General features: G+C 33.2%; 1 protein-coding gene across 1 annotated transcript; it reads left to right on the forward strand.

Moving 5' to 3' along the window:
• Window positions 1-6,611: 6,611 nt before the first annotated feature.
• Window positions 6,612-7,646, forward strand: LOC113870460. The gene has a single exon (XM_027507051.1). The coding sequence runs from the start codon at window positions 6,612-6,614 to the stop codon at window positions 7,644-7,646; it is 1,035 nt and encodes a 344-aa protein (XP_027362852.1).
• The last annotated feature ends 4,606 nt before the right edge of the window (window positions 7,647-12,252 follow it).

Consider the following 12,252-nt stretch of genomic DNA (forward strand, 5'->3'; position numbering starts at 1 on the left):
CAACAAACAAGTGTGCTACCTGAGCTGTTGTAAATGAAGTTCGTAAAGTACCAAAATGCACTGCCTTTGACAAGCGATTAACAACCACCAAGATTACAGTGTATGCTTGAAATGAAGGGAGACCTACTATAAAATCAGCTGACACATCTTCCCAAACCCCAACAAGTATCGGTAACGGCTGTAACAACCCATATGGACTATGCGTATGATTTTTTACTTGTTGACAGATCAAACACTCGTTAACATAAGTGGTAACATCAGACTTTATGCCCTTCCAGTAAAAATTCTCAGAGAGACGGCCCATGGTTTTTAATATAGCTGCGTGCCCACCAATTGACGTTGAATGAAATTCAACAATGAATAATTTGCGCAACTCAGATTTAGAAGATAGATAAATCCTCCCCTTATAGAACAATATCCCATCAATCACTTTATAATCACAGTTGACCCTAAGTTCTTCACTGATAGATTTTAGCTTTTAATGAACCTCCTCATCACACCTATTTGATTCTCAGATCAGAGGAAAAATCTCAAGGTGTGGTATAGTAATTCCCATGAATTGTCCTTCTACCTCTGGAATTCTGGATAGTGCATCGGCTACTCGATTGGAGGCTCCTGTTTTGTAACGTATCTCATAATCATATCCAATCAACTTGGAGAGATAATACTGTTGCTCAGGAGTTTGGATTATCTAAGTCATAAGTTCCCTCAAACTGCACTGGTCAGTGTATATAATAAATCGTCGCCCCAATAGATAAGTGCGCCACTTCTTAACTGCCTCAATAATGGCATGCAGCTCAAGCACATAAGTAGAAGAATTGAGTAAATTCGGACAAAAATTTTTGCTGAAAAAACTAATGGGGCGTCCGCCTTGTTGAAGCACAACTCCTATTCCCAACCCGGAAGCGTCTGTCTTAATCACAAACTCCTTTTAAAAATTTGATAATTTAAGTACTAGAGCTGACACCATAGTTTTGCTTCAGATTGTTAAAAGCTTCTTGAGCTCTCTCACCCCATTGAAAGGCATCTTTCTTCATTAGCTCAGTAAGAGGATGAGCAATTATGGCATAACCACGGACAAATTTTCAGTAGAAACTGGTTAAACCAAGGAAGCCATAGAGTTGCTTGATGCTCCTCAGCACAGGCCACTCAACCATGACCTTAATCTTCTCCGGATCTACCTTCACTCCTCGAAACAATATGGCCCAAATACTCAATCGTCTCTTGGGTAAAAGCACATTTAGAGCGTTTCAGGAAGAATTTATTTGTCAGCAAACAATAAAACACAATCTATAAGTGAGAAACATGTTCTTCCAAAGTCTTACTGTAGACAAGTATGTCATCAAAGAAAACAATGACAAACCTGCGGAGGTAAGGCTGGAACAATTCATTCATCGTGGCTTGGAAGGTAGCCGGCGTGTTACAGAGTCCGAATGGCATGACAAGGAACTCCTAATGGCCATCGTGTGTACGAAAAGTCGTCTTGTGGACATCACCTGCGTTCATGCATATCTAGTGGTACCCAGAGCGCAAATCCAGTTTGCTGAACCAATTCGTGCCATGGAGCTCGTCAAGTAATTCATCAATAGAAGGAATTGGGAATCTATCTTTGTTGGTGATCTCATTCAGGGCTCAGTAGTCGGCGCAAAACCGCCAACTGCCATCCTTCTTGCGAACTAGCAACACCAGTGAAGAATAGGCACTGCAACTTTGACGAATCAACCCTACTTCTAGCATTTCACAAATGAGTCTCTCCATTTCTAGCTTCTGAAAATATGGGTAGCGATACGGGGCGCACGTTAACTGGATTAGCGTTGTGCAAGATGGGGATTTGATGATCCGTGTTGCGAAGCGGAGGGAGTATTGTCGATTGAACGAAGGGACTAGCATAATGATCCAATAGCTTCTCCGCGTCAGCTGGACATGACAGCTTCGAGGATTTTGAAATAGGCGAAGATGTGATTTGAAGATGAAAATCTCAAGAATTGCCCCAAAGGAAGCCATTATGTGGAACTGAGCTGCAGTAGCCTCTGTGGGTTTGGGCTTGGGTTGTCTCACTAATTGCACCACTCGACCATCCTTCACAAACTTCATGGTAAGAGTATCATAATCCATAAAAACAGGCCCAAGAGATTTGAGCCATTGTATACCCAAAACCAAATTCACCCCACTTAATAGTAAAGCAAATAAGTCTACCAAAAATTGATGGTTGTCAATCTTCAGGTCCACTTGTGGACAAAAAGCCTCACACAGAATTGCTTCGCCATTACCGACCATCACAGAAAACGGTTGGGCCATATGAAACTCCAATCCCAAAAAATGTGCCACTCGCTCCTGAATGAAATTGTGGGTACTCCCACTATCCACTAGAATACTCACTTGGGATCTACCAATAATCCCTTTGATTCGCAAAGTTTGCAGGGTGGTGTATCTTGTCATGTGTGGATACTAATTTGTGCATCTGAAGGTTCTGCTTCCGGTTCCGGTTCTGGATCTGAAGGTTCTGTCATGTGTGAATTGACGTTTACATCGGTGCCCACGCACATAACGTCCGTCGCAGTAATAACTCAAGCCTTTTTCTCTCCTCACTTGTAAATCTGCTGGCGTCATTCTAACGGTTTAAGTCACCGCTTTAGAATTTCAATTTGTTGATGAAGAGGAAGCCGTAAGTAACGGCTTGACGTTCGTTGATGTTGGAAGGATTCCCGCAAACGTGGTGTTTGTCGCCTTGAAAGACGAAGTACCGCCCGCTACTGTGGCGCTGTAGCGCGTTTTGGAGCCATTAATCTTTTCCTCTTGGAGTTTGGCCAATCTTATAGCCTCAGAGATCGTTGCCGGACGAAACGACACCACTTCCAGTTGGATTTCAATGAAGCAACTAAGGTAGAATGGCGCCAACAATCCAGTCACTAGATTGGCTAATGTCTCAAACTGAGATTGGTACTCTCACCGTAGTGGTTTGCGTCAGCTTCACAGCGCTCCTTGAGGGTCATCAAACTCGGAAGTGGCAAAACGCTGCTCCAAAGCTCGTATGAACGCAGCCCACGTTGTGAACTATTCGTTATCATGCAACCATTGGTACCACACTAATGCTTCACCTTCCATATAGAACGACACGATTCGTAGCCTGATCTTCTGGGGTACCGTGAAAATCGAAGAACTGGTTCGCCTTAAAGATCCAACCCAGGGGGTTTTCACCATCGAACTTAGGGACGTCCAGCTTGATGCTGGTAGGCATTTTTAAAGGGTGACCAGAGCTATCAATCATTAACTCAACTCCAGGTTTCTTCTCCTCGTTCTTCTTTTCGAGCGCTTCAACCTTGGTAGCGAGTGTTTTGAGGGTAGAAATCAACGTTTCCATAGTAGCAGAATCGATGGAGGAACCTGCCATGCTCTCAATGAAAGCACCAAAATGGTGTGTTCAGAACCAGAATGGGGATAAGAGGAGAAAAGAATTGAAGGAAGAAGGAAGAATTTGCAAATTAGAGGAGAGAAAGGAAGCAGTTGGAGAGAGAGAAGGGAAAATCTTTCTTAATTATTTTTTGTTACCCAGAATATTCTTTATAACGCATATATAGATGTTAGCATAACTAACTTTTGAGAATTGAGAAAAGACAAAAGAAAATAATAACAATGTAACAATATTCTCCTAGTATTTTCCTTTCTTGCCCTTACATTTGATATTAGGCACCAAGTAGTCACGCATCCAAAGTGGTTTCTGCCTATTCCTCTTGGGCTTGGTAACATCTAGCCCATCTGCTAATGCCACCTCCTCATCCATGAAGTCCTCATCTTCTGCATTATCTTTCTTCTCCTAGCACAATCTCTGAGTCTTGGATCATATTAGAAGAATGGAAAATTTCGTATAAGGACCCCTATTTATAGGCAAAAAAATTTTTAAATTTTTTTGGCACTGTTCACGCTGAAGTTACTGTTCACACTGTCTTACTGTTCACGCTGAAGTTACTGTTCACACTGCCTTACTGTTCATACCAGAGTTACTGTTCACGTTGGAATCACCGTTCTCCGACATTGTTCACACGGTTTGCACTGTTCATAAATACTGTTCACTTTTTTTTTTCTTTCAAAACTCCATTTAAATCTATTTCAATACCAAATAATCATTCAATTAACATCTAATGAATATAAAATATTACAGATTTTCTCAATAATATATTACAGGCCTGATAAATACTTTCATTACACATAATTTACTCTCTAACATATCTATGATTTCAAAGGTCATAATATTTTAAAAAAAATTCTAAAGTTTTTTACATAAACTTTGGTGACAACTGCCTTAATTTCTAAAAAACATTTTTCTTAATACAATTTATAGTCCGCTTACGACCCTCATTATCACACTATAATAGTAAGTGAAGTTCAATTTCAGAACAAAATAAATTAAGATACTCGCTACCAAGTTGCCATTTAAAGCCATGAACGCGTAACTTCACCGATAATTAATCAGCTTGTCACTAATGATTATAAATTTGCATGATCCAAAGTATGCAAAGGGGCGAAAATACAAGAACGATGAAGGTGGACGCTAAATTCTCAGGTGAGGGAAAGGTTAGATTAGTGGCAGCTAAAGGGATCCTAACTCAGTATATGGATGATAAGCTCCCATTTTCCCTGATGTATTGAGGTGAAGCGGTCTTGCATGTCGAAGTGAGCATTTCCTCAACGATAATGGTTTTGAGCACACAAGAAGAACATGTCCTATCGGTAGAGAGGTTAAAAATTATGAAATTAATTTGTTCATTTAAGTTTTACTAGAAGCAAATTATTTTTATAAAATTATAATATTTAGGATATAAGATAATGTGACTATATATATATATATATATATATATATATATATATATATAATAAATAATACACAAAGTAAAAGAAAATCATACACTAGGTTATAAATCATTAGAAAAATTAATAATAAAAATAAAGTGTTTGAATTTAAAATATTTGAGAATTTAAAATATTTGAATGAGTATTTTAATTAAAAAAACTCATTATAAAAAATTTAAGAAAGCATAAATTATACTTATTTGACAATTGAAAATAATATAAATCATACATCAATATCATAAAATATTGTACAAAATGTAATATTATCAAAATAATTTAATTTTAATTAATAATTAATTAACAGATAATTAAAGTCAAAAGATTTAATAAAATAAATACTTAATTAATTAAAAATAAAATATAAGAAATTTATATCACATAAAATTAAGTTAATATTAATACACGTATATTTTAATAATCTATAACATATATCGGTAAAGAAAATATACGTGAACATTATAAATTAATAAAAAGATTTAATTTATTATTCTAATATTTTGATACAATTTAAAAATTATATAATTTATTAATTATAAAATAAAAATAAATTTAAATGATAATATATCCATTTTTTTTTACTAAAATAATGATACATATAAATTTTTAAAACAACGAAATTAAATAATAGACAACTTACAACAAGTAATTTAATTTGATTCAACATCACAAGAATTTAATTATGAATATAACAACATAATATCAATAATCAATTATAAAATAATACAAAAAATATTAATTTTTTCTCAAAATACATCTTTAATTAAAAATTAAAAATTAAATTTATAACATACTAACTTATTTATTTTAAAATATTAGTTAATATATTCTAAAAATATCCTAATTATAATTTATTGAAATATTTTAATATTTTTTATTTAAGTAAGTTTTGATATTTGTATTAAATATATGCTTAATATAAATAAAAAAATATTTTTTTATTATCAACACTATAATATAGATAATTAATAATAAGAAAAATATAAATATATATTTTTAAAAATTGAATTAATATAAATTAATTTATTAAATACAAAAAATATAATTTTATACAAACATATGATTAATATAAATTGATATTTATATTTGAATATTTAATTTTGATAAATCATAATAAAAAAATAACCTTTAATATATAATATTCTTGCTCATATGGTTTATTTAAAGTAATTTTACAAATAATAAAAAAATTATAACTTTAATTTTTTATTTTAATAAAATTAAAATTTTATTACCCTTTCTTATATGTGAAATAATCATTAATTTTAAATTAATAAATAATAGAATTAGTGATTTAGTTAAAAAAAACATTAATATCCTTTTATCTTTAAGATATTAAGGAAATCACAATTTTTAATCTAAATAATTTTTTTAATTGACGTCAAGGAGACACAATAAAATTTTGTACATAACAATTTTTTAATAAAAATAGAAAGATATCATAGAATTATAATTTTAAATAAAAAAATTGTACGTATTAATTTCTTAACCTAAATGAATTTAAAATATTTGTAAAAGAATCTAAATAGTTAATGATAATACAAATCAATTAATTACTCAGTATTTAAATGAATAAAGATTGAACTTGAATGTTTACTCAGCAGATACGTGAATTATATCTTAATTGATATTTTTATTCCTTGAAAAGTTTTGTGGTGTGTGTTTGAAGGGCTATTCTATATATATGTATAGATCAATACTATCACAAACCCAAAGTAAAACATTGATAGCTGATTTTAGATAAGTCCAACTTTAGAGTTTGCGAGATGAGTAACGATGATCTTTGGGCGAACCTTCACTCTGATTTGTTGAATCAAATTGTTAAGTACATACCTTCTTGCGAGGATTACGCTCGACTTCGTCTTGTTTGTAAACCGTGGACTCTGACGCTTGCAAAGACTCCGGAGCACAAATATCCATTGTTAGTGACTTTACCTCCAGTTGAAGATTTTATTGAAACTCATGGTCTAAGAGAAAAAGAGATTAATCAAATGAGATTGCCGCTGCAGAACCACTTGTTTCGAGGGTCATGTTGTGGATTCCTAGTCATCCTTGGGGTATCTGATGGATCATTGCATTTATTGAATCCATTTACAAAGGTTAGCTTTGATCTTCCCCCAATCTCAACTTTCCCAGATATAGTTGATTATTTGCCTGAAAATATTGGGAATGAATATATTATGCGGGATATGGTGGATGGCTCAACTGGAACTATAGGGCGAAATCATATGAATAAAACAGCGGTCTATAAGATAATTATTTCTTCCCCTCCCGATTGTGACACACATGATTTCATGGCTGTAATTATATACAGTCATTATTGTAGATTGGGTTTCTATAGAACTGGTGATGGTGGTTGGACAGATATACCAACAACGAGAGAATATAGGTGTGAATTTTATGATGTTATTTTTTACGAAGGAAAGATATATGCATTGGATTGGAACGGTCAACTCTATGAATTTGATATGCATACGAAACCTATACCCCTGGGAGGAGTCACTAAAGCCAAACCTCCATGCGGAGTTCAACGATCTTACGGCCCTGATGATTGGAATTTGAAGTATCTTACTGCACATGGTAATGGCAGGTTGTTAATGGTGGTGAGGCATTATGTCTTTACAGATGAATATCCTGGTTCATATCAGACTAATAATTTCAATATATATATGTTGACCAAAAATGAACTTGTGTGGTCCAGATTGTATAATCTAGGGAACTATACCTTGGTGTTTGGATTAAATTCATCTGTTTCTATGATGCCTCACGCTTCTTCTTACACCAAACCAAATCATATTTAGTATACCGACAATTTATTCGAACATCATTGCATAAAAGACTACGAAGATATTAATTCATCGCTTATTGGTGGTCAAGATATCGGTGTGTTTGGTTTGGAAGGGGGCGACAATAATCAACTTTTTCCCGCTGCACGATTCCTTCTCCCTCCTCCAGTTTGGTTGTGCTAATGATCTTTATTTTTATTTTAAGTTATATTAGTTTGTATGATTAAAGCATGGTTGTAAATTATTTGCGATGCTATCTATTTGTTAAATATCTATTTCTATTATGTTTATTGAATAAATAATTGTTTGTTTATCCTATGATCAACATGATGGGCTTGGTGAATGAAAATGCCTTTAGTGGTTTCTTATTTCACCGTTTATTTATTTATTTATTTGTCGTTTGCAAGCTTTGGAAACCACCAATTAGACATGTATTGATGTTTATTATTTTACAAAGAAAAAACAATTTGATAACAGAGTATATCATTAAATTTAATTAGAAAAAATAATGATCGTGAACTTTAGCACCTTAAGAGGTTACTAGGACAAAAAAAATGGACACATACACTTCCTTCCGCAATTGTTTTCCCATATGTTATGGTAATTTCCGTTCAAGTTTAATTTTGTATACAGTAAGAGTATTTAGTAATGCAATTACTGTGATTCATGATTTTTCTCTCAATTATTTTTCACATCTAATTGATTTTATATTGCTTCTTTACGTTCTTCTTTGGAGTTTCTCCTATTTGAACTAATAAGTAGCCCTAAATTAACTATTATATTTTCTAAAACTATGAAAGGTAGGGCATGTTTGGTAAAGCTTTTCAATAGCTTTTTGAGATAAAAAAAGCTGTAAAAAGCTGTTGAAAAGAGAAAAGTTGTTGGGTTAAAAGTTGAAAATTAAGCATTTTTTTGGAAAGCTGTTGGGATAAAATAAAAATTTTTAATAATCACTTTTCAGCAAACATGCCCAAACAAAAACAAATTCTACACATTCAATTATATATATAATTGATTCTACACATAATCGATTTTTCAAATAATCTAATTTTTACAGCTATTTCAAACACACTCTAAGTCTACTGTGTAGTTTTGGAGCCAAAATTATAATGCATTCTATTGTTTATTCTTCCTGAACTTATACATGTTACAGACTAAAGCAGAAATAAAATGCACAACAAACAGTAAGAGGAAGAAGCCGTGAGAATAATTGGAGGAAGTCTGCAGCGGTTTGTTTTTATTAACCTGAAAGCCCAATAAATAGGCAATATACACATGATTGGATAAGCATCACTACTTCAAACGTGCAACAACAGAAAGATAAAAACTGACTTTGCAAACTACCCACTCCCATACTTACTTGGTCAACTTAGAAACTGACTAACAAAGGCTCAACAATATTGCAACATACACATAGTAATATCCAACTAAAATAATAAATAAATAAATAAATATTTTATTTTTAACACTCCCTTAATTTGAAAGTTTGCAAACTATCAGGTTAATGAGATTCAACAAGAATGCAAACTCCAAGCAAATTTCTTATTTTTTGAAATGCAGACAACTTTAATGATTTGGTCATGATCTCAACCATTTGTTCTTCATTCCTGCAATAGTGAAGATCAATAATTCCTTCATTTGATAGGTCCCTTAGAAAAAAATCTCACATCTATGTGCTTCTTCTTCCATGCATGACAAGATTTTTAGACAGCTTTATAATTGAGCTATTATCACAATAGATGAGAGTTGGATCTTGTTGCTTGAAATGAACTTCTTCAAGAATATTCCTTAGCCAAATTGCTTGGCAAGCACATGCTGCTACAAACTTTGCTTCTGTTGTGGACAAAGTAACGATGGGCTGCTTTCGTGATGACCAAGAGATAGTTGTCGACCCCATCATAAAAACATGACCAGATGTGCTTTTTCTGTCATTTAGATCCCCTACATAGTCACTATCACTGAATCTCAATAGGTTCATCTTTTTTCCATTCTCATAAAACAATCCAAAATCTTTCGTTTCTTGCAAGTAACAATGGATTCTCTTAGCAGTTAACAAATGCATCTCTTTTGGCTTTTTCATGTATCTGCTAATGAGACTCACAGAATACATTATATCTGGTCTTGTAGCAGTTAAGTACATCAAACTGCCCACAATTTGCTTGAAGAATGTGCTATCCACTTGCTTTCCTTCATGGTCTTTATTGAGTTTCATACCAATCTTAGTTGGAGTGCTAATAGGATTGCAATCCTTCATATGAATAGCACATACTTCTTTTGTGAAACAAAAATTCCATTAGCTGATTGCACTATTTCTAAGTCAAGAAAATAATGCAATTTGCCAAGATCAAACATATCAAATTCTTTCATCGTAGACTTCTTGAATTTTTCAAACATTGCATTATCATTACCAGTAAAAATATAAGATCATCCACATATAAGCATACAATGAGTATTTTTCCATCATCACCAATTTTGACAAATAAAGTATGCTTATATGGACATTTCTTAAAACCTTCCTTTGAAAAATATGCATTTACACGACTATACCAAGCTCGTGGTGCTTGTTTTAGTCCATATAATGCCTTTTTTTAGTTTATACATCTTATATTCATTCCCTTGTTTCACATAACTATGGGATTGATCAATAAATACATGTTCTTCCATATCACCATGTAAAAATGCTGATTTCACATCTAGTTGAAAGATAGGCCATGAGTTTTGAGCTGCCAATGCAATCACTATCCTTATTGTGTCATGCCGTGCAATAGGAGCAAAGATTTCTTTATAGTCCACGCTAAAATCTTGATTATAGCCTTTAGCAATTAGGCATGCTTTGTATTTGTCAACCTTCCCATTTGCATTCAGCTTGGTCTTATATACCCACTTAACACCAATTGTCTTATGTCCTTCTGGAAGATCACTAAGCTCCCAAGTATTGTTTCTTTCAATTGCACCAATACATCCATAGCTTCTCTCCACTTTGAGTCTTGGACAACATCCTCGAAAAATTCAGGATCACAATCTGCAAAAAGAGCAAAATGCACCAATTGATCATCATTTTGATCAATTCCTGGGACATGATAATCACCCATCCAAGCAGGTCTCTTTCTACTTCTTGGTGATCTCAACTCTCTAGCAGGAACATCCAAGTCTTGAGCTGCAACTTGCTCATCTTGAGTAATAGTCGGTGGCTGATGTTCTGCATTATCCTTATCATTAAAATCTAGAAAAATAATTTGTTGGCCTGCATCTTCATTACAATTCCAAAAGCTTTCCTCATCAAATACAACATCTCGGCTTATGACAATTTTCTTAGTGTTAAGATTATACAATTTATAAGCTTTAAAATTATCACTAACACCAAGAAAAATACACTTATCTCTTTTGTTGTCTAATTTGCTCCTCTACTGATCTAGAATGTGAGCATTTGCAATGCACCCAAAAATTTTGAAGTGGCTAACATCTGGTCTCCTATCACTCTATGCTTCTTCTGGTGTTTTATTTTTTACTATCAATGTTGGACTTCTATTCAAAATGTGAGTACTCTAATTGACTGCTTCGGGCCAAAAACTTTTAAAGATGTTGCTCATTGTCAAAATGATTAAAAGATTTTTTTTTTAAGTATTGTACCTAAAAAATTTTAACTAATAATATTTAAAAACATACTTAAATAATAAAATTATTTTATAATAAATATTATATTTTTTTATTTTATTTTATTTATCAATTAGTCTTTTTTCTCAATAATTTTTGTTAATTAAAAATAAAATTTAAGTTTATATTTTAATTTTGTCATGTGTTTTATTCTTTAGTAAAAAATTACAAATTTTTGTTAACTTTAGCATTATTTTATTAACTCCTAAGTCATGTGGAGTAAACCTTATTGTTTCGAGAATTCTTAATTCATGAGTTGTAGGGAGGGATTTATGTCACCACAAACAGAGACTAAAGCAATTGTTGGGTTCAAAACTGGTGTTAAAGATTATAAATTAAATTATTATACTCATGACTATGAAACCAAATATACTGATATCTTGGCAGCATTCTGAGTAACTCCTCAACCTGGAGTTTTTCCTGAAAAAGCAGGTGCCGCGTAGCTGCCGAATCTTCTACAGGTACATGGACAACTGTGTGGAATGAGCGTTTACTTAAGTTTACTTAATAATAAAAGAACTTTATTTTATTTTATTTTTGCCTATAAAATAATTGTAACTTCGGAGAAGAAAATAAGGTTTCTTTTCGTACATGGAATCTATATATGTAGATAACATATGCATTTTTTCCATAGATACATTGGAAATGTTTGATTCATGCTCAAGCCGGTACGAGACAATTTTTGTAACGGAACTAGAAAGGAAGTTTCCTTCAATTTTTCAGGAGTTGGGGCGAGGAGAAATGGTTCGGTGGTTCATTAATCCTCTTTCAAGTTAAGGGAAGGGATGGCTGGTTGGAAAGGTTAGGACGAAATGAGCCGATAAGAATAACATTTCAGATGCAAGAGAGTCTTCAACTTTCGGTTCTGAGGATCTAATTTTTGAACGCCGAGAATACACACGACCAACTTCCACAAAAGACTAGCAGCAACTAGAAGATGACGGGACTAGAGTTCGTAGAAGTTGGA

The sequence above is a fragment of the Abrus precatorius genome, unplaced genomic scaffold (genome assembly GCF_003935025.1).
Source record: "Abrus precatorius isolate BTA unplaced genomic scaffold, Abrus_2018 Scaffold6, whole genome shotgun sequence".
In the NCBI taxonomy this organism is placed as follows: Eukaryota; Viridiplantae; Streptophyta; class Magnoliopsida; order Fabales; family Fabaceae; genus Abrus; species Abrus precatorius.

What these genes read in the sequence shown, in the direction of transcription:
- LOC113870460 (XM_027507051.1), top strand. Translation starts at nt 6,612, where the DNA reads ATGAGTAACGATGATCTTTGGGCGAACCTTCACTCTGATTTGTTGAAT.